Source organism: Labrus bergylta, chromosome 21, assembly GCF_963930695.1.
Source record: "Labrus bergylta chromosome 21, fLabBer1.1, whole genome shotgun sequence".
Lineage (NCBI taxonomy): Eukaryota > Metazoa > Chordata > Actinopteri > Labriformes > Labridae > Labrus > Labrus bergylta.
Genome location: NC_089215.1, coordinates 13,678,479 through 13,701,593, shown reverse-complemented (window position 1 = coordinate 13,701,593; position 23,115 = coordinate 13,678,479). Strand labels below are relative to the sequence as shown.

Sequence of the window (23,115 nt, the reverse complement as noted above, 5' to 3'; positions counted from 1 at the left end):
AGGTTCAACACAGAGGGCGTGTTAGTGCGGGGATGCATATGCACACAACACATACAGCACTCTACACATGTGTTTTACATAAGGTTCTCAGAGGTTGGATATACATAAGGTTCAAAGTGTGCAGCATCAACACATAACTTTTACTGTGCAAATATGGTGTGTTTTTCCCTGAGGTGTTATTTCTTTCAAATACATAAATCATGTTACAACCAGATACGAAGTTAAGAAGTAACGAGAGGACATTAAACGTTTACGGCTGTCTGGAAAGGCCCTCCACATTCTGGTCAATTAAAGGATGCCAAATGGATTTCTCTGGTTGCTCACCTTCTTTTATGAATAGTGAAGTGAGAGTAGCACCAGGAAAATTGATATCAAGGGACACCCAAAAGGAAGATCACTGGCTCTGCTTCTTGCTCCACTTACACAGCCGGCCTTATTCTAATGCAGCTGTAACCCTCTGTACAGTGGAATGGGTTGTAATCTGCAGCGGCAGCAAAGTGCTCCTAAAGATCTAGGGGATGCCTAATCAATACTTAAAGATGGAGATGGTGCTGTATAGTGAAGCATATATCAGCTAAGGAGGTAGATGTTTTTATAAGGAGATGGTTTGAATGGGAAAAAGGGCTTGAAAATGAAAACGATATTTATTTTCTCCGTGTTAAAAATAAGCGTGTGAAAGCTTTGAATCTTATTTGTTGAATGTTTTCTTGGCTTTTATCAGAACAGTGCCCGTTCAGAATGTGCTGAAGGTGAGAACATGGCTCAATGCAGTCAACTGGTTGGCATGATGGCTAACGCCTTGCAGTGGCGATTCTAGAGTCTGTTGGGGCCCTATAGGCAAAAATCATTTGGGCGCCCCATCAACCAGCGTTCATCACCATCATGTATGCCAGTGTCTCCTCTTCCTGTTTCTTTTTTCTCTGCTATAGATGGATACCTCCTCCTCCTCATTTTTATTTGTTGACTTTCATTGACACACTTCGGTTTTTACAGCAATAATACATGCAACGTGTAACAGGGCAACAAGAGTGCTGTCAGATGGGGCCCCCTTAGGGAGGTTTCCTACGGTCATTCCAAAATTTGCACATTTTGGGGCAGTGCTTCGGTTTAAGTTTGTTAGTCCTCAGGGCGCCCCCTACTGGTCTGGGGCTCCAAGCAGTTGCCTGCCTTGCCTGTTGACAAGCAGCGCCTCTGACACCTGGCATCGCTAACGTTAAACAACAGCTAAGCAAACATTAATCACACAGAATGACATCACATGCCTGGTACAGAGTGACGTTAGCTACCTAACTAAGTCGCACAACATCGGCCATATGAATTCATCCTGGCCGAGTGATTTTATGCAACTTTAGTTAACGACGGTTAGCTAACATGTAATAGTCAAACGGAAAGGGGGAGCGTATTTACTACTGAAGACAGCCTCCAATTAGCAAAACGAAGCAGCAAAGTTATGTTGCAATGTCGAGTGTGTCCCGTCTAGTCCACTCAGCGATCTACATAACAATGCCTTGGCCGAGTCTCCTTCTGTGTGTGCGCCGTGTGTGTTGGTTCCGCTCGTCATGTGTTAAATGTTATAGCAACTGTCACGATTGTCAGAAAACGAGTAGAGGTGGACCCAAGGGTAGAATTAACTAACTATTTATTTTAACAAAAAGGCAAACAAAAACTCCCTTCAGAAAGTACAACAAAAAACACAGGGATCAAAAACAGGGCGCCACAGAGGAGCACGAGCAAAAACAGACATGCCAACGAACGACATAAAAACAACATACAACATTGAACTGACCCAGAAGGGAAGAAACACTGAGACTAAATAGACAAGGTGTAATCAGACACAGGTGAGACTAACGACACAGGTGAAGATAATCAGGGCAACCAACACTGGAGGAAAACACACAGAGGAAGGAATGAACACAAGATAAGAAACACTGAGGACAACTACAAAATAAATACATGAAACACCGAAGACACACAGAACTCAAAAATGAACAAAACACACTAGAACATGAAGACACACTAAACACTGAAAAACAAAACTAAAAAAGACCAAATCATGACAGCAACAATATGAGCTCATCTTCTTTGCCCCCTCCTTTGTTCAAAAATAATCTACAATTCTACAATTCACTTAGCAGACGCTTTTATCCAAAGCGACGTACATCAGAGAGTAAGAACAACACAAGCAAGGATCTAGAAAAAAGGGAACAATGTCAGTAAGAGCAAATGATCAGCTTTGAGTCTGATTGGACACACAGGTGCTGACAGGCATTACACAGTGGCAAAGCACAACATTGACGGCAGTTCATGAGAGCTCTAATCAGTATAGAAACCATCTTATAAGTCGTTGTTATCAAACAAAAACCATCGTTACCATCATCTATAATATTACCATCATCATCATCATCATCATTAAGGTCGTAGGTATTCATAAAGAGCTGGGTCTTAACCTTTTTCTTAAAGGTGCAAAGGGACTCTACAGATCGAATGGAGTTTGAAAGTTCGTTCCAAAGTCACCTGGAGAAGTCATCTGGTCGAAACATTATGATTGTGATGAAATAAAACTTTTTGGCATTTGAGGAAATGTGTGGTCACATCTCCTTCCTCAGTCTGCTGTTTTTGCACGGCCTTGCACCTACGTGATGTGGTTTAACAACCTCCTTTTTCTAAGTTTGTTTGCAATTGCAAATCTGGTAATACGAGATAAATTAATCGACATCTTGAGGAAACAACCAGAACTTACTTTTGATCACTGGAAAATGGAGCAAATTAATGTATGCAGGCATGTCCACTTAAGGCTTCCATAGAAACCAGCATTAGCGAGAAAGTATTAATAGATGAAAAGCTACTCCCACCAAAACACGCCCTTGTACTCTATTCTACATTTTATATGTCCAGAAAAACTTTAAGGATCAAAAGATAAGAGTAACAAAAACTACCAACGACTTTTTTTAATGAAAAATCTTCATAAATATCTTAATATATTATCTTACTTACTTTGTCTATTTATGTTTCATATTTATATTTACTTTTTATTTTTATTAATATTATAGTTTTGTGTTTTTTGATCCTTTAACCACTTGTTTCTATTTCTTTTATTGCTCTTACCTTCTTATTGTTGTTATCTTTTTATTTTCTTCAGCTCTTTTAGTTTCTTACATATTTTAAAATCTTTGGTCCTCTTGGTCTCAGCTCGTGTTGTTGGGTTCTTGTGTTGCCTGGGTTCTTATGATGGTTCTTGTGACGGTCGGGTTATATATGTCTGTAGGGTATTGTGCACTTTGGGTTCTTTTCTGTTGAATTGTATTTAATTATTTTTAGTATTTTGCATTTGTTATGTTCTTGCTGTTGTTAATGTTCTTCTGTGTTTAGTTTGCTTTGTTCTTGTTCGTCAAAGCACTTTGTAAACCTGTGTTTTTAAAAGGTGCTATTAAATAAAGTTATTATTATATTATTATATAAATATGAGAAAAATTTACCCAGAATAAAAAATAATAATAATTCTGCATTACATTACAGCGACAAAGGGTCCATATATAGAGATGTAAGTTTCATCATTGTTTGGGTGGACTGACCCTTTAAGAAAAGAAGTGACTTTGAAAAGTGGGTCTCTGTCTGTAATTGCTCAGCTATTCCCCACTGTGTAAAAAAAGTAGTGATAGGCAGTCTGGGATGGGAAGAGGCATTGCTACTAATAGCAGAGCATTGATTTTCACTGCCATCCCACACATCATTCAGTGGGGATGCACAGAAAATAGCTGCACTCACTGGCTGACACACACACACACACACACACACACACACACACACACACACACATGAACACACAGGAAAAACAAACTACTGCTCCACCTTCATCCAATCCCCTCCTGTAGGGGCACAGAGCGGAGGGGTGATGGAGGGCGGCTGTAAAAGACTTCAGACCATTAGCTTCATTGATACCTGCCAAAAGGGTGAGCAGGAAGGTGTGTGTGTTGGGAGGGGTGGGGGGGGGGTGCAGGTGTGTGTGTGTGTGTGTGTGCTGACAGTACAAGCAGAATGTCACAACAACATTATAAAGATGTTGCAAGTAAGCATGAGGCGCCGCGAGCTGACAGGCTGGCATCCCTCACCCTGTCCTCGCCTCTGCACGGGCGCGTCACAGCCAATAACCCCCACCACTCCGTCACTGCAGCAGCAACACAGCGGAGAGCAGGGGACCTGCATCCAACACGGGGAGGGAGTTACTAAATACACGTTTTTTAATCACCGTCCTTTTAGGGTGCATTCACACCTGAGCTGTAAGGTCCATTTGAAATGAGCTCTGGTGCACTTTGTGGGATAGTTCGTTTGGTTTGGGGAGGTGTGAATGCTGAACCGGTCCAAACCAAACAAAGGAAGTGAACTAAAAAGGCAGTGCATTGTGGGTTGAATTTGTCTGGATATTTCAGAGTACACAGCAAATCTGCTAACGTTAGCGTTGCTAACAACACCAGCCTTCATTCCTCCTTGCAGTTTAACGTCCACATGCCTGTTTTAAATGTGGTTACACATCGCTCCGGGAAGATATTCTAGTTAAGCCTGACACAGCCGATATAACTTTATCTCCATTTTATAGATCAAAATACTGACAAACTGTGCCGCGCTACGAGATGCCATTCTGCGACTGTCCTGTTGTTCACTTCCTGGTCATAGTGCAGCATTAGGCTGGATGGCAGCAGCCAGTGTCCTGAGCTACAGCCCAAACTAGTTGCAGGTGGCTATAGTACACAACATTTGACATGCTTTGGTGCGCTTGAAAAAGTGCAGCGTCAAACCAAACCAAATGAAAAAGTGAAACTGTTACAACGTCAGCCCTGAATCCCACAGAGTCCATCTGACTTCATGTGGAAGAGAGATCACAATTTGCAAGAACAACATCATAACTGATTCAGGGTTCGATTTGCATTACCTCCTCTAATTTAAATGCAATCTCAGAGGACCCTTTTGCATCCTCTGACCATAATACATAGACGGCCAGTGTTAGCATTAAGAAACTTCCAGCCAAGACTTCCACTTCCTCTGCGCTGCATTGTTCACTTCCTGCAGTTAGCACCGAGATGTGACTGTCTGGTCTTTCTACAGAACTGATTTCTTAGTCCTTTTAAAAACAGTGTTCATAGTTTTGGCCTCCTGTGATTCCTCATGTGGCTGTCTTGCTCCTTTTTGTATCCACTCGCCCATTTTGTGTCTCTGTTGTTCCTTCGTTGAGTTTACATTCCTTTGATGTTACTTTGAATGTTTCTATTTGTGGTTGGTTTGCATATTTTTGTTGAGATTTTGCGTTTCTTTCTGATGTTTTGAGTCCTTTTTGCTCATTGTGTGTGTCTTCATCACTTTCTTTGGGTTTCTATGCAGATGTTTTGTGCCTTGTTGTGGTCATGTTATGTTTTGTCTTTTTGTGGCTGTTTCACTTCAATCTAGTCTGTTTGTGTCTCCATGTGATCTTGTTAGGTTTCATTTTCAAATGTTTAGCATCTCCTTTTTGTTTTTGTGACATTTGGAGCCTTTTTTTTAATCCCTTTTTGTGTGTTCATTTGTTAAAGACAAGGATGTATTACGGCCTTCTTTGGTTCCCTTCACAGCTGTTTTTCTCCACTTTGCTCTCATTTGCATCTCTTGGTCACTTTGATTCTCTCTGTAGTCTCTTTCATATCCTCCTCTCATCTATCTGCTGTTATTTTGATTTTTCTCTTAATCATTTGCTTCCCCTGTGGTTGGTTTGTGGAGAGTTTGAGTTTCTTTCTGGTTGTTATGTGTCTTTAGGCTTTCTGAAGTTATGTTTGTCATTGTGGTCATTATTTGTACTGTTTTACATCTTTCAGCGTTTCAGTGTGTGTCTATTTGTGTTCTCTTTAGGTTTGATTGGAGATAGTTTGCATCTCATTTGTAAGTTTTGTATATTTAGAGACCTTTTTGCATCCCTTTCTAAGTGATTTTGTTTCTTTTTGAAGCCAGTGTGTGTATAGTCGGGATTTCTGACAACCTCTGGTCTTGAAAAATGAAACCAATGCTGAAGTGCGAAATCCTGCAGTTCATCAAGTGTCCACTTGAGGCTGGCTCCAGGAACCCCGGAAGCCACATACACAAAAAAGCTGTTTCTACAGAAGAAATAAACATGTTTACAGCCTGGTACAAAAAAAACAAATAGCTCCAGCTCTCAGCCGGTCATTAGGTTGACTGAGAGTTGAGGGTGAGACAGCATTTCTAGCATAGCGGCCAATGAGCCTCCTCATCCCCCTGCCGTAACAGATGTCTGACGTCACTCAGGCTTCATCTATTTATATTTACAGTCTATTGTTTCTTATGTTTTCTTTGCATTTTTTGTTGTTGTTTTGTGTCAGTTGCACAACCCTGTGCCCACTTGTCTAACATTTTTGGTCACTCTGTATCTCTATTTTCTGTCTTTCTTGTCAGTTTGTGGTTTCTTAATATTTTGTGCAGTTTTCAGGCTTTTCTGTTGTTGTTTTTTTCCTTTGAGTCTCTTTCTTTCAGCCCTTTGAGCGGTCCTTCTTTTGCTTCAAACACACAAAAACACATGGACACACACTGCCTTCACCTTGAGGAGATATCTTTGGCTGAGTGCAGAATTCCAGCAACAAATACAACTTTGTTGCTGAAGCGAAAAGGCTGATTTCACAATAGATCTGTTACATGAAATCTGGGAGAATCGGAGAGAAATACACCTGTTTTACACGTGTCAGCGTTTGGTGCATCTTTGGAAATGTTCAGAGTGAGCATCATGTGAGTAGTAGTAGAAAAATGGCAATTTGTTCCACACCATCAGGACTTGTTTCCTGAAATTCCACCTGCAGCAGCTCATCAGAGGCAGGAGAAGAAGAAGCTATCACCTCTGCCTTACGAGGCTCCGGCTGCACGTCTCCCTGGATGTCGATTCACTTTCAAAGGAAGTGCGACGAAAATTCATTTCAAGGTGGATCTGTCGCTGTAACGATTGGTTAGCAGAACACAAGCCAGTGAATGTGCTGAAAGCTCCTCATTTCACTCTGACGAGAGGAGGAAGGAGCTCCCTGGCATGCTGCCACACTGCCCCCTAGTGGTGAAAGATTAGAATTTAAATTGATGCTGGTGTAAATCATCAGCTGATTTGCCTGTTAAAGGGTGTGGCAGTAATTTTATTTATTACTTATTGGTAATTTAAACGATAATTTGTGCCAATCTTTTGTTCTGATTTTTATTTGCCATCAGGCAGACTTACAATCTGCTGTTTTAATTTGTAAAATAATGTAATATAATTATTGATTAATATGACAATAACATTTACTGGAACTTTAAGCTCCTGTGAAGATATTTTGGCCATTCATGACAGACTGAAATGAATACTGACGCCTCTCAATCGGGTTAGGGTAGAAAAGACAATAGGTGTTTTACCAACAGTTCTGGGGACTTTTTCAAAGAGGAACTATCTGCAGATATATTTTCATGGACCAGTCACCGTGAACAGTCACTCAGAGTCCCTCTCGTGCTGGGAGAGTACCTGCTCTCAAGCAGGAACTAAAACAGTTCCTCTAAATGGGATTCTGGGAACTAGTTCATAGATCCTGCCGGGCAGAATCAATAAACAAAATAAAAAAATAATAAATTTAAATAATAAATAATAAAATAAATGTTTTTTCAGTATTAAGGACAGTATGCTGTCATAAAAACACAGAAAGTAAGGAAAGGAAAATGGAAAGGGTCAAATGCAAAGCTTGAGTTGAAATAAATACAGATTACAGAAACATAAATACAGAAAAGATATAAAGTATTTACTCTGTTCAGATTTGTCCTTTTTATTAATGACCTGATAATCCTGACATGACCCCATAATCTGAAACCAACATCTTAAAGTAATCCATGCTGTTCATTAACGCTGTGGTTGATACTGGCGGTTGGTTTATTATGGCGTTATCATCGGGAGCAAAGAGCAGCATTACAATAAATGATGCTAAAGCAGGCGGTGGTTTGGGATTGGCTGCTGTTTGGGCATGAGGAGTGTGGCAGCTTCGTGAAAATACACATATCATTACTTTTAGTAAGAGAATATTTAAGGAATGTTACTGTACTCTATCTTACAGGGTGTTTCCTCTTTTTCTCTGGTGTTCTCTTTGACGTTCACGTGTAATGTTGGCACCATACATATTTGTATTGGTCGTTAACAGGGCGGTTAGATATGTGGTAGGGTCGGCAGTGTTGCACTACCTTTAGCTTGCATGTAAGGAGCCTGCAGGTCTTAGTGTCTTTTTGGCAAGATGTAACAACCCAATTGCACATTGCACACCCATTGCTCCCTCTCCTCATATTCTCTCTAGGCTCAGTTTGCAGAGCTGCAGCTTGCACTTTTCAATCCTGACAGAAATAGTTAGAGTGCAAAACACAGTTCAGCCCCATTTTAAGCGACAGGACGAGGCTTGTTCCATGTTCTTTTAAATTATGGATTCATAAAATTCTGTGTTTCATATAGGAGGGTTCTTGCCCTTTTGAATACAGACAGCTCTTATACTGCTACGGTCGGAGTCAATGGGCTGTGGCGTAAAATGTTCTCATCACAGCCTCGACCTCAAAACAATGCATGTTATACTCCGGTTATGATTCTCAGCCGTGTAATAATCCCCTGTGAGCAGACGGAGGCTGCAGAGATCTACAGGCTTCATAAACCTGACTCCAGATAAAAATTGCACTTTTCTATCTCTGTGACGGTGCACTCTGGTGTGACTCTGCACCCTGAAAAGCACAGTGATAGATAAGGCAGGTAGGTGTGGAGATGTGCATAGCAGCGGGTGTGTGTTCGTGTGTGTGTGTGCAACCTCATTCAGACACCCATCTTCAGAGGTGCAGGGAAGATTTACAGGAACACTGCCACTAAAAAGCTCCTGCATGACACCTGAAATCTCTCATTTGCCTCTGTGCAGGAGCAATTTCAGGTAATAAAGCCACCTTTTTGCCTGCAAGGATTTTTTTGTCAACACCATTTTACATCTGAGGCAATTCTGCAAAACAGCCCTCAAAGGCTGAGAGCTGCCTCTAAAAGCAAAATAATGAGCCTGCATTACTATCCATCACAGCACAAACACATTCCTGCTTCTCTGTTTCTGCGAGTGATGTGCTCGGCCCTCTGTGTTCAGCATGAGAAAGAGCACATCACAAAACCACGAGGCGATGCCAATTAGCCACATCCTCAGCATGCCGCATCTGCACGCCCTGCAGGAGGCCTTCATACTGAGACAGCACAACAACACACACACTGCTTTGAGGAGGAGTGGTGTAAACTGCACTTAACCATCAATAGTTTCATCCTCCAGAATCACACAGTGAGAGAGAGGGAGAGAGAGAGGGGAGAAAAGGCAGTTTAATCCTGGCCTTAAGCTCTGGTAAAAATAGGACTGGGAGTAGAACGCAGGAGATTAGGCCCAAGGATTAACTCACCATTTGTTTTCTAACAGCATCCGGTGCAGGAGGAGCTCCTCTCCTCTCCTCTCCTCTCCTCTCCTCTCCTCTCCTCTCCTCTCCTCTCCTCTCCTCTCCTCTCCTCTCCTCTCCTCTCCTCTCCACTCCACTCCTCTCCTCTCCTCTCCTCTCCTCTCCTCTCCTCTCCTCTCCTCTCCTCTTTCCACTCTAGGAAGGTAAATAGCCAATTAAACTACAAGAGGGGCCAGGAAACAGGATTGGAAAGGGGAAGATAGGACAGGAAGAGGAAGTGAGAGTGGAGGAAATGTAATTAATTTAATCTTTTTAATCAGTAAGGAATTTAATTTCCTAGTCTGAGCTGATGACCAAACACGAGTATTATGATTATCTTGAGCTTCCAATCAGGGACATGTAAGGTTGTCATAATTTGATCCTCCGATACTTTTAGATACCATCGTTTTCAAACAACACCATCTCCATTATTTAAAACGATCAAGAGTATCAAAGTACCGAGAGTCTTCTTTTTTATACCGCCAGTAAAATGAAGAGGAATGAATCCATCAAAGAGTAGCAGGCAAACTCCTGCAAATTGTCCAAACTGTACAGAAACATTGACAAGGTCAACAAAAAAGGTTTCATTGTTTTTGTGCATTTACAGTAAGATGGTGTGCAGGAGTATCCCTGTAATTTTTGATTACTGAAAAAAAGAAATTACTCAACATTGGGTGCCTAGGACTTCTATTTTTGTTGCTGTGGTATCGGAACAGGTATCCATATCGTTTGATTTTTAATGGACTCGTATAAAAGTTTAAAATTCAGGTATCGTGACAACCATTGTTCCTTTTGTAACTTCGCTCTGGCTGAGAATGTATTGAACCAGTTCTCATGTAGATCATTTTATGTGATCTGAAGACAATCTTAAAAGATTTATTTTGGGATTTTATGCCTTTATGTGGAGATAGGACAGTGGATAGAGTCAGAAAACGTGTGGTTTTAATTAGATAGATAGATACTTTATTGATCCCGAGGGAAATTCAAAGCATGCAGTAGCAGGTTACATGACATGAAACATTTGTTACAAATTAACCACAAAACTGACACCGCCCCTCCCATACATATATATTAACCCTTTTCTTTTTTTTAAAGAATACCCCTAGATGAATCAAACTTAAACCTGTGCAATTAAAAATAGACTTATACAAGAAATGTACATAACCTGTGCAGGGATAAAAATATTTAATTTCTTTATAACCGTGCATTCTTTTTTTTTAAGGTTTATTTTTGTGCTTCTTATGCCTTTATTTTAGAGACAGGAGAGTGGATGGAGTCAGAAACCAGGGAGAGAGAGAGAGAGTGGGGAACAACATGCGGGCCACAGGTTGATGTTTAGTATCACTGTAGTCATTGTTGCGTTCAAGTTACAAAACTGAAATGGACTTTGATTTTATTTTGAACTTACACATCTTAACAGTTTTGAGCCAATTTCATCTCTTGGTGGCTTTTTTCTATCGTGTCTGTTGAAGAGAAAAATGTCCTTTCATGTGCGATGCAGTGGCTGGTTCAGATGAGTTTTATTTCTCTGTGCAGTGGGGAGAGACGGTCTCAGGGAGCTGCAGAAGAAAACCCTCTCTCTCACTTGAGTGAGCTCGAGTCAAGATTATAAACTCAGGGATACAGGAAGCAAAGGGCTAAACAAAAGGTCGATGCTAATTCTATGAAAGCAACGAGGTGCAATTTGCAAACATCAAAGGGCAATGCATAAACACGAAATGAGGTACATTCTGAGGCGTCAACTAACAACATAGTTAACAATATGCTCAAACAGAAGGTCACTACAGCCTTAAATAACCCCTAACTGATGAGAAGAAAGAAAGGACATACAGTCGGATTCACACGTGTTCTGAAACAACGCTGTTCAGATAACTCTGACTTACAGTAGCTATTACAATTAAAAAATTTTAACCACTGTAATCAACACATTACACGGTATATCTACATACATACAGCTAACCCCTATGGAAGGTTAAAATTCAGGTATCAGGATGACCATTGTTCCCTGCGTAACTTTTGGTTTGGCTGACAATGCACTGAACCAAAATGCATGTTGATCATGTCATTTAATCTGGAGACAATTTTAAAAGATTTTTTTTTCTAGCTTTTTCTGCCTTTAGTTGGAGACAGGACAGCGGATAGCGTCAGAAACCGCAGAGAGAGAGAGAGAGGGGAGTGACAGGTCGGATTCAAACCCTGGGCCGCCTCTGAGGACATTTTTACAAAATAGAAATATCAATCCGAATTTGGAAAAACTGCATGCATAAACACATCTATATATTTAACCCTGTGCAGTAGTTTGTGCAAATGCATGTCTGTATAAAACCCGGTGCAATAGGGCGATTCAAATCACAGCAGCACTTTAAAATGACAGGCTCTGGGGCAAATGTGCAATTACTTCATAATCCGGCACTTTACCTCACGCAGCAGCACTTTTACTCTGAAGGTCACTTCATTATCCTGGTTTGTTTTGAACAACATCGCATGGCCACGTTTGATGCTTGTATAAATGTGTCTATGTGAACTGCTGTTGTTTGGTTTTACTTGTCTTTGTAGTGTTATGTAAAAAAAAATGATACGTGTGTACCACAAACCTGCAAAGGATGGAAGCTAGCCTAAAGCTATAGAACAGCTTATTTACATGTTAATGTTCATTAATGTGTACCGTCCCTATTTTAAATAAAATAAAAATAAAGAATAACTGACTTTATTCTGTTTCCACGTCATGACAGTAAAGTTCTGAGTCCAGAGGACATTTCTTATCAAGTACAGATACTTGTGTGTGAAAAGGTCTCCGGTAAAAGAATAAGTTCTGACTCAGCTTTTTTTACTGAAGTGAAAAATGATGAGTGCAGGTTCTGAAATGTCCTTAAAGTAAAGTAAAGTGTCCCTCTGAAGGACTTTTCCACTTCCCCCACCCCCCCCTGCCTATCCGTCATGGTTTCAGCAGATGGGTTCAAACTGGTCCTGATGCTGGGAGAGCTGTGTGGAACGATGGCAATGAAACACTCGATAATTTCACTGTTCAAATCTGTGAGTTACAAGTTTAAAAAGGTGATAGAAATATAAATGTTTCAAGTGAAGTTCCTAAACTTAAAAACTGTATTGATACTCTCTCCTGAAGTCAGAGTGAACCACAGGCAGCAGAGCCCTGAAGCCCTCGACGTGGAGGACAAAGTGTCTCCCTGCATCTCTGACTGCTGCCTCAGCATCCATTAAAGCCGGCAGCAGACAGCCAATGAGGCAATGGGTGAAAACTTAATGTTTCACAGCAGATTCAATTTCAGAGGGAGATTTAGTTTAGGCCGACATATCTCATTTTATGATACTGAACGAGAAACGTCCGTTCACCGACATCGAGCGAAGTGAATGAGGTGGAAATACTAACACTTTAGGTAAGACATACAGTCCTCTATGGTTGTAATATCAGAGCTCTTTTTCCATTAATGTTATGTAAAGCTCCATGACTGTATGATATATGTACATTACTTATGGTATAAAAGCTCTAATCTGCAGATTTAAATCTATAAGTCTTCTTAAAAGCTTCTTTTAAAGGCAGATATGGGAGTGTGATTTAAGAACATAGGCACATGCAATTTTTTTCACGTGTGCAAACCACCATGGCGTGATCTTATCTAATGTTTAGAGGCGTTGCTTGTCAACAGGCAAAGTAGGTGACTGCTTGGGGCCTCAGGCCAGCAGCGGGGCCCCAAGCAGTCACCTATTGCCTAAAGGGCCTGACATCGGCAGTCAGTAGTTGGACCGTCTCTGAGCAATTGTCAAACTAGTTTTTGCGGAGGGCAAACGTTGCCCGTCAGCTCCTGTCGGCCTTTTTTTTGCCAATTCGACATGTTGAATCAATGTCAGCGGTCAGTGAGAGGAATCTCTCTGACTGGCTGTTGGGAGGTTTCATTTTTATCCAGCTCTCAGGTTCAGGAAAGCCCCTTGAGCATGCCTCTGTAGTATCCCATTAGTGCGGTTTCTCCTTATTTGTCAGCTTTTTCCACTAAAAGACCAAGGACTGACAACGCCAGCGCCATTTTCAACTTTTTATCAGACATTATTCTCCATTAGTAGGCTACCTATTGCACCATTTTCACACCGACAGCGGTGTGAGAATGGTCTTCTCGTATAATAACAACAGACTACCGCCCCCTGCTGGCATGGAGAGTTATTTCCCCTCACACATGAACAGAACGTACGTGGTGGTTGGCCGTCGGCTGTAGTCTTTGCGCTGTGTTCAAGTGCAACTTTTTGGTCAAGACGTGAGGCGAGGCCACAGTTGGTCCTCGTCACCACTAGTTCTTTGCCGTCGGCTTGGTGTGTCAGGGCCTTAAGGGGGCCCAATTTACCAGCACGCCATCTCAGTAACAATATATAAACTTCATAACCAGAGAAACAACACCAGAATAAAAACATGGTCTCTGCGAATGCCATAGTTTACCGTGTCAGATAACTTATAATGTAACGATGATAAAGAGTGTTGGAGGGGCCCCCTGTGAATCTTTTTTCCTAGGGCCCCAACAGACTCTAGAATCCCAACTGGTTGTTCCTTTATGTAGACCAGCCTGGTAGTTTACTATGAGGTGAAGGTGAAACACACCAGTTTATATTCTTATCATAATACAGCTTAATATTTATTTTCAGTTTTGACTGACAAATGAATTGAAGTCTTTATTTTCAAACATGTACTCCCCCTGCCAGATTTAATTGTATCATTACCCCTCCCTCTATCAAAGAATAGTTTTTGAATATCTAAAAAAGTAAAAAAGGAAGTTCTGATTATCTGGAGCTGTGCTTACCATAAAACTTGAATAAATAGCCCTGGCTTTTATTCAGATCAGGCTATAAAATGACTCTGCCTTAAATGGGAAAGACGTCAATACAAGACGACGGGCCTTTAATGATTTTTCAACAACGCTCGTGCATAGCAAAAATGGGTAAGACTATGTATGTCTTTGTATGTCCGCCCCTCTCTGTCAACCTGCTGCACTGTGCGGGAGACCCCGGTTAATATAAAAACTAATGAGTTGTGTGCTGGCCTATGGAGCTATGGAAACATATCATAGCGTCAAAATTCCCTTTAAGGGATGGAAAGACACTTTTGTTTTTGTCATTTCAAAATGTATTCCCATCTTTGGAGACAGAGCAAGCTGCAGAGTCGTCCTCACAGGGGTGTGTCCAGACTTTTTGGACTGGGGAGGCCGACCTGGGGCGCTGACTTTTGTGGACACACACACGCAAATACATTTTATTGTTTTTACCATTTGTATCCAAACTAATGATATTTACTTATTAACACAATGTGGCGACATGTAAATCTTCTTAATTTGATTCTTTAGAGACTCAAAAAAAAGATGTGCAAAGTCACAATTTAAAGAACTTATTATTGCATGCAAACTTTTAACGCCATACAACTTGCAAAAATACATTTATTGGCAATTGCAGGTTAGAAAGTTAGTTAGTTAGTGTGCACGAGTTTTTGCTTGTATTTAATTACAACTGAAAGTACACACAAAAAATGTACTACCTTAACGAATAAAGAAAAATACCAACAGCCTGTTGAAAACAACCATTAAAGTTCATCTTAACTTAAATCCCGTCTCTGATTAGGCCAATCATAGATTTGAATTTTGGAGAGGCAAACCAGATTTTGAGGTGGCCCGTGCCACCCCTGGACCATTCCTCAGACACACCCCTGCGGATGTCCCTCCTGTCACTCCTGTCCTCCTTACTGTTGTTCCTCAAACTATTTCAACACTAAATTCACTGTGGCCTCTAATTAAGATCTGCCTCCATTGGTCAAAACATGCAGCAACAGGAGGATAGTAAAATGGACCGGGCCTTAAATTGGGATGGGCTTTTATTTTAAGTTTTATGGTAATGTTAAACGTGAGTTAGAAAACCTTTTTCTGTCTGACTATTATTAATTGTCTTGATCGAGCCACTGATGGCTGCATGTTGCTGTTTTCTGCAGTTGGGATTCAAAGTCATTGTGACAAGTATGCCTTTTTGTAACGGTATAACAAGACCCAAAAATGTCATTTTTATGTTTAAAATTATTTTCTTTTTTTAAAACATTTTCCCCAAGAGGGAAAATATGTGAAAGTAAGATTTTAAAATATAATTTTCAGACAAAGTAGTCATTTAAAAGTGTGTTTACCACTTGTTTAGAATTTTGATACTGTTGTAGCTTTTTGGTAATTTTGAACAATTAAAAGAAGCGTGTACCTCTAGAACCTTTGTGTTATGACAGGAAACAACACTAAAGGCTATTATCTATTTCTTTTACAGAACCAACTCTACTACAGATCAACAGGGACAGCTGTGAAAGAAAATCATTTTTTATTACTTTACACCTATACATTTCCTGTTAAGACATGCATCTGCTGTGAATAAGGTGAATGAATCCCCCTTTGATGGCATCATAACCAAGACTTTTTTTTATTGATATTGGTGTGCATTAATCTCTACTTCTAAATCATGTATCAGTGTTATTTTCACCTGTATTCAGAAAAGGAAAAGAACGCGACCAGCAAAATAGGTTTTCTTCAATTCAAACGAAAAATATGTAGGCCTAATGCAAAACAAAAATATAGTAGGCTATAAATAATTAGAAAAAGATAAAGATAAAGAATTAACGATAACGACAACAGGATTTTTTTTTACATTCAGTAGTTTCATTTAAAATCAAATATAACATTTAAATTATATTTCACTTTTTAGTGCCTTTAAATCGTATTTATTCGTTTGGAAAGAGTCGTTCAAAGCACCGGCTGGTCACCGGTTGCCAGATCCCGCGAGAGAAAAGACTCTGAAACAGTCGTTCTCGCGAGAGTGTCCTGCTGAGGCAGAGAAACGTTTACGCCGATTATCCTTGTTTGTCCGCATAACAAATTAATTTTAATTAATTAATTTTATGTAATCGGTAAAAAAAATTTTTTAAAAATACAATGTTCCATTCGCTGATGGAAGGATGGGTAAATTGATCAGATTATGTGCTGTTCTCCCAAAGAATGATCTCTGATCTCGTGTTTCGTGTATTTTTGGCCCTTGTGAGTTGCCGTCGCTCCAGGCCCCGCCTACGTGTATAAAAGGCGGATGCGCGGAATCAGGCGGTCTTCTCCCACGTCAACCGGAGTACCTGCTGCGTAACACTCTACCGGAGCTTCATTATCACGGTACTGTGAGCGTTTCATTTCTCTTAAGATCCCAATTACTCTAGTGTGCCTGTAGTAAGGCTTCTTATTGCTCCTCCTTTTCACAAAGGGAATTTATAAAGATAATCCTCACTTGTATTTTCACAGTATTCACTCATGTGTGGTGCCCATTGTCAAACTTCCGGGTAATGCATAATCTCAAGAATCGTGTTTTTTTTTTTTGTTTAATATGAATTTCTTTGAGACGTTCACATGTTGAGGGTCCAGTGTCGGTGTGTTCGGCGTTTTCCGACCCGCCGCTGCCTCGTCCCGTGTGTTGCATTCAAGTGCTTCTCCGCCCCGCTGGAACAAAAGAGCATGTGGCGGTGTGTGAAGGCCCGGGCCTGCAGTTCTCCTCCTCACAGCCCCGCAGAGCACACACTGTTCCCCTCTGCTGCCCTCAGCGCAAATTAATTTAACCGTGTGCAGTATCCAGTAATGAGATGTTTGTCTCCAGAGGATGAAACTCTTCTCCTGGGCTGGATGTGACTCTGACTTGGCTTCCTGTCAGAGAGAGAGAGAGACTCGGTGACATCAGAGCAATCAAAGTCTTCTTTAGTCCTCTTTGTGCACGTGGCGACAGACGCCCTTCAGGAAGCAAACTACTTTATATTGAACTGTTACACTTATCATTACTATGGATGTGCATTTAAATGTAATGCAGTCGTACCTTTTACCTAATGCAAAGTGTAACGTGTCAGGTTTATAGTCTATTAGCTCTTTAAAATATCAGTATTGGGAGAATTCTCTTATGTTATGTGGGGAGCAATTGAAAAGTGGACAAATTGGCAAGGAAGTTGTCCCTTGACATGGTAGACTCTGGTTTTGAAAATGTGTCAAAATATGAGAAATGGTTTAATTCCCTAGAAACTGACTGTCAGCTGGGACAACTCTTGGAAGTGCAACATCACTGAACTTGGCGCATCAGCCTGTTTGATGACTGCAGCAGTAGGGCGGCTGCTACATCAGCCTGCCGCTCTGCTGAATGAATCACACAAAGTGCTTACTACACCGCAGGTCACTCCTCCCAGTTCACACCCTGAAGGCAGAGGATTCTTTTGTAAAGCATCTAATCCATTCCTAAACATTTGCACTATTTGGTGTCAGTTGTCAGACGCGAATGATGTTCCTGCGTCTGCAGGGATTGAACCCATGACCCTCCGAAAGAGAGATGGACTCTCCCGCTAATCCACAGCCACTTCAAAGCATTACCTCGTCTGTCCAGTGAGCCTATTGCCTCCTTCCAGCCTCTCACACAGGTTGTGTTCTTGTTTGGGAGTCACATTAGATAATTGTCTGAGGTGCTGGCATGAGGAGTTGGTATCAGGATTATGTGCTTGAGATCTAAGCTTCAGTGATGGGTCGTCCAACATCAACGACGTCTTGCTGTACAGAACAATGACGGAACTAAATGTACAGCTGCAATGGTGAACTGTTAACACTGACTTCTTGTAGAAACAATAAAAGAAAACAGACCTTCTGGAAATGTTGTTTAAATAAATAATACAAGGAGCTTCGCATTTAAGCTGCTGGAACAAATTGTTTTTAAAATGTTGTCGACAGAAAGATCCCTTCAGTTCTTTTAGCTTCAGACTTGTAATGACACCTGAGCAGGGAGTAATGACTTTGTTTGACAAGGCTGTGTGAGGTTGAAGATCTTTGCCGTGTGGGCGGGACTGCATGTCAAAGTCACAGCAATCCAGTTTCAGCACTCTGATTCACACTAACCCGGGCTAGTGTCGTCTATGTTTGTCTCTGTGCTATGGGGTCGGTGCCCTCTGCACCGGCCGGCACCACATCTGCTAAAAGTGCCACATGCATCAAAAAGGAGTAAGCGCCTTTTCTTTTTTCTTTTTTTTTAAGTACAGGTTTTTTCTCCTGCAGCTTGTCCATTTGTTTCATGTTGTCTCTTTTCTGTTTTAGAATCATGGCCGAGCTGAAGGAACGCACATTCATTGCCATCAAGCCCGATGGCGTGCAGAGGGGCATCATCGGCGAGGTCATCAAGAGGTTTGAGATGAAAGGCTTCAAACTGGTCGGCATGAAGATGCTCCAGGTAAATTTAAAAAATATATATATTGTATTTTGCATTGACGTGAATGATCTGCTTTCGTAATATCGAGTTAATTTTAACCACGCTCAATTTCTAAACACGAGCATGTGAGAGCAGAGTGAGCGTTAAGACCTCGGGTGAGCTGATTAGCCCGCTTGTCTATTCCTGACTGCCGTACAACAGATTACCTCAGAGACACCAGGTCCCTGATCCTCTAACATCTGATCTGGGACTGAGTCGGGATGCTTCTTAACTTCACCATGAAGTCTGCTTCAATTCTGAACATGCATAATGCAAGTGTTCATGTCATGTAATGCCCAGGCTGTGGGTTTCAATACAAGGAAATGTCCAGCAGACTTGGGTGGTATCAAATTCTTCATACTGTCTTGCTGTTTTACCGGGGTATGTGGTATATGATGGAATTTGTAAAGCGAAACATTCACAGTTGATAACCTGGTTGCCGACTTATGTTTTGCTTCAGCTTAGTTTGGAAGGTCTCAAAAAGAAGCAGAAGTTTGAACTGTCTACAATTTCTATTGTGTTCAGTAACGTCATGCATCAGGATTTCTAAACACCCAGATATACTTTAATACTGTGGTACCGCCCAAGCCTAATGTCCAGTTGCAGGTAACTGGTGGGAGGTCAAACAACACCTGTGTATAAGTGGTGCAGCAGGAAGTGAAACTTAAGTGCAAGCCAGGTATCTGCACAGCATCCGTGACTAATTATTAAATACTACAAGTTACATTTTCAGATGAACTCTCCCAAGAGAATGACCAACATGTCTCGTTGCTCTGTTGTCATTGGAACAGAAGTGTTGTAGGATGTGAGCGTTGACTTGTTTGTGTGCGGCCTCACTGTTGGGAGGTTTGTGCTTCTTGACCCTGAGTGGGATCTGTTCACCATGTGACCAGGTGTGTTGTAAGGTTGTCGTGTCAGATGTGATGGGTTGTGCAGGCAGGGTCTTTCAGAGGATAAGCCTGGAAGATTATTATGTACACCATGATGGGGGGGGGGGGGGGGGGGGTACTTCAGTACACTTTCTACAGCCTGAGAGGTGTTTGTGTACATGAGTAGGACTGGACTAAACGCTGTTTGTTTGCACTTAGCGACATTGGTTCCTCTTTTGTAGATACTTGCTGGTGTTGAACTGATGTACTTCGCTTTGGATAAAAGTGTCTGATAAATGAAGAAATGTACCTTGTATTTTTATTTTTTAAGATTTAGGACTTGTCATATCTGTAAAATAAGGTTGTGTATAGCTGTGATCATTAGGACTAATTGTATATCTGAAGATTTTCAAATGATCGTGTGCTGTCTTCAGGCTAATCGTACAAAAGTCAGAACAGCAGGGCTTTAGTTCATCCTTGAGCTGAGTTTGTTCTCTTACTACAAAAGTTCAGACGTTGAAGATTCCCATGACATTAAATCATAGTCCCGTCATGTATGTGAAACTAGGCCTGGTGAGTAACTGACCTCTTGACTTGTCCCTCTGTGCTGCAGGCTTCTGAGGACCACCTGATGCAGCACTACATCGACCTGAAGGACAGGCCATTCTTCCCCACTCTCATCAACTACATGAGCTCCGGTCCAGTTGTTGCCATGGTAAGAGTGAATACAAAACGGACTGTGTGGTGTGCCAGCTGCAGCAGAAACCCTTAAGCTCTGATTAAAAACAGTAATGGAAACTTAAACCTGCTCTGCTGCTGTTTTGGAAAATAATGCCCCCAATTTTATCCGGTTCAGAAACATGTGAAAGGCATGGTACTTGTATAACGGAGATCCTGCCCTCAATATTGAGTCTAAACAACATTTTGGAATAGACACCTTTTCTTTTTCTTTTTTAAACTGGACATTATTGATGCAAATACCCAGTGGTATGTTGTGTAATGCCAGCAGACAGCGCAACAATCTGAGCGTGTTGGTAGCAAGAACTTTGGATGATTCCTACAGAAAGCAACCCTTTAGTTAACACGTTTGAAGCTTTTGGTTGAACCAGAGACAAACATTATGACCTTTGAATCCTCTGATCTAACAGATTGTAACATGGAAGCTGTGATCTACAAAAGAATAGTTGTTAATTTCAACCGCTAACGTCATCATTGCAGCAGTAGTTGAACTGAAATTGCTGATTTGGTGGCGGATTTTAAGAGCAATGCGAAGATTGCTTAAAATCATCCGATAAAGGCTGTTAAAACTGGGATACTGCATCACCCAGCACACTAGAGCTGCTGCCAGATTCACCTCTGAAGTTTGAAATAAAGTGATTAGGAACCCAGAATGTAAGGGTTCAATTCAGCTGTTTTTTCTAAAGACAACATGACGGTACTGATGTAGCCACTGGATTAATCTCCCATGATCCCTCTCTCTTGTGTACTCCAGGTGTGGGAAGGCAAGGGTGCAGTCAAGACAGGCAGAGTGATGCTGGGTGAGACCAACCCCGCTGACTCCAAGCCTGGAACCATCAGAGGAGACTTCTGCATTGATGTCAGCAAGTGAGTGCACCGTTTGACCTCCAATGAAGTGGAGGAAAAAAAGAAGCCCATTAGAGGTTACCAAGATGTCAATGATTCATTCTTTACCTGACTTTGTGCCCCATTCTCCTTCACAGGAACATCATCCACGGCAGCGACTCAGTGGATAGTGCCAACAAGGAGATTTCCCTGTGGTTCAAGGATGACGAGCTGGTCAGCTACACAAGCTGTGCCTTCAGCTGGCTCTACTAAAACCTCTCAGCCCTGCAGCGCCCCCACACTCATCGGGGGACCAGTGACACTCTTGCCTCAGATTTCCTGTTTCTCTTTTTTTGCCCGTAGCCTAGAGGCCAGCAGAACTCATGTGTGAAGTTCTTCCTGTCCCACAGTGCTCATGTTTCCATTCCACTCATCGTCATACTGTACTTGGATGTGGTCTCTTAAGGTCCAGATCTCTAGTCCGGATTCATTCCTGATCTCAAGGCATTCCTTTAGAAACATTCCTCCATCTCATCGACGTACAGTTAATGACTTGAAAGGGCCTTTGACTGTCGGGTTTTGTTAAACGGTGAATATGCTTTCCAATAAAACTGCACACAACACAAACTGTCTCTTCATTCATTGCTCAGATTTCACTCGGCGCTAATGTGCACATGATCCTTTGATGGAAGGATTAGTTAATGTAGCCACACAGGATTGGAGGGAAACCATAATCTGACCTTCAGAGGTTTGCTCAGATCTTTGTGCTCGTCATGTAACATTTGAAGCTCTAAAAAAAAAAAAGCATCTGCCGTCTACTTTTGCTCAGATGGTCTCATTTCACACATGGGAAGAACTGTCAGGTTTTGAAAAGTGTTTTTTTTTTTTTTTTTTTTTAAATAGGTGACAAGTGAAATAATTTTGAAGACTGAGACTCCCACCGTCTCATTGTGCTGACAAATTAATTTGATCGTACAGTGTTGTAGTTTTATCCTCCTGACCGACCAGTCACATTCAAGTCTGCAGAGATTTTATTTCAACGGTTATTCAAAAACAATGCAGGAAGCTCTTAAGTCAAAGTAGCAGAAGAACAGTTGGCTGGCAGCACATTGACTCGTTAGTCTGTGTGTCCCATGTATGGATGTTGGTCCTCCAAATGGGCAATGCGGTTTCAATTCTGACCTGTTGCTCTGTTCCTGCACATCATTCTCTCTCCCTGATTTGTGACTATCCACAGGCTTCAGTAAAAGCCCAAAAATAAGCCTTTAAACAATGTTTTGCAGTGCTTAAAGTATCAGAGTACTGAGTGACCTGTTTTAGTGTAATTAAAGTTGTAACATTGAAATGTGTCCAGGAAAACACCAATATGTGGAGTGACATGGATGTCTTGTGTTAATTGTTAATGTCATGTGAATTCATAAACTACCAGCTCTGATTGGCTGACTGCATGGGACACACCTAAACACCAGAGGGTGTACCCACAAAGCTTGAGTACTAAAGGTGCATTCATGTTTTCCGTTGTGTAAAATGCACATGAACACCTGCTGAAGTCGGAACAACATGGGGGGGCAATACACATTTTGTTAATGGTAACATAGTTTTTATTAATTAATGTATTGCACATCAACTTTTTGCTCAAATATCACTTTCAACAGTAACAAACACTGATCTTCTTCGTAGCGTCAACGCTTGTTTGTGCTGCTGTTACAACATTCAGACTTTCCCAACTGAAATCACATGAACACACTGAAGTCGGAAGAACGACATTCCCAACTCAGAAACGTGGAATAACCGAGCAGCTCCTACTGACCAAATTCTTCAAATCATGTTTTCTAAGAAATTCCCCTCAAAGTGAAGACTACATTCTGTCAAAGATGAAAGTTGTTCACTTAACGAGGAGGAAAAACTGAGCGGAGTGAGGATGACTTTTATGAGC

General features: G+C 41.3%; 1 protein-coding gene across 1 annotated transcript; it reads left to right on the top strand.

The window, feature by feature from the left end:
• The first annotated feature begins 16,507 nt into the window (after positions 1-16,507).
• LOC109988995 (nucleoside diphosphate kinase A2) lies at positions 16,508-21,806 on the top strand. Its single transcript, XM_020640597.3, has 5 exons — positions 16,508-16,655; positions 18,597-18,729; positions 20,230-20,331; positions 21,109-21,221; positions 21,338-21,806. Exons 2-5 carry the CDS (start codon positions 18,601-18,603, stop codon positions 21,450-21,452), a joined length of 459 nt encoding a protein of 152 aa, XP_020496253.1. The 5' UTR covers positions 16,508-16,655; positions 18,597-18,600; the 3' UTR covers positions 21,453-21,806.
• Positions 21,807-23,115: the final 1,309 nt, after the last annotated feature.

What these genes read in the sequence shown, in the direction of transcription:
- LOC109988995 (XM_020640597.3), top strand. Translation starts at nt 18,601, where the DNA reads ATGGCCGAGCTGAAGGAACGCACATTCATTGCCATCAAGCCCGATGGC. An exon ending in TCGGCATGAAGATGCTCCAG is followed by an intron (nt 18,730 to 20,229) that starts GTAAATTTAAAA and finishes TCTGTGCTGCAG; the next exon opens with GCTTCTGAGGACCACCTGAT. An exon ending in TTCTGCATTGATGTCAGCAA is followed by an intron (nt 21,222 to 21,337) that starts GTGAGTGCACCG and finishes TCTCCTTCACAG; the next exon opens with GAACATCATCCACGGCAGCG.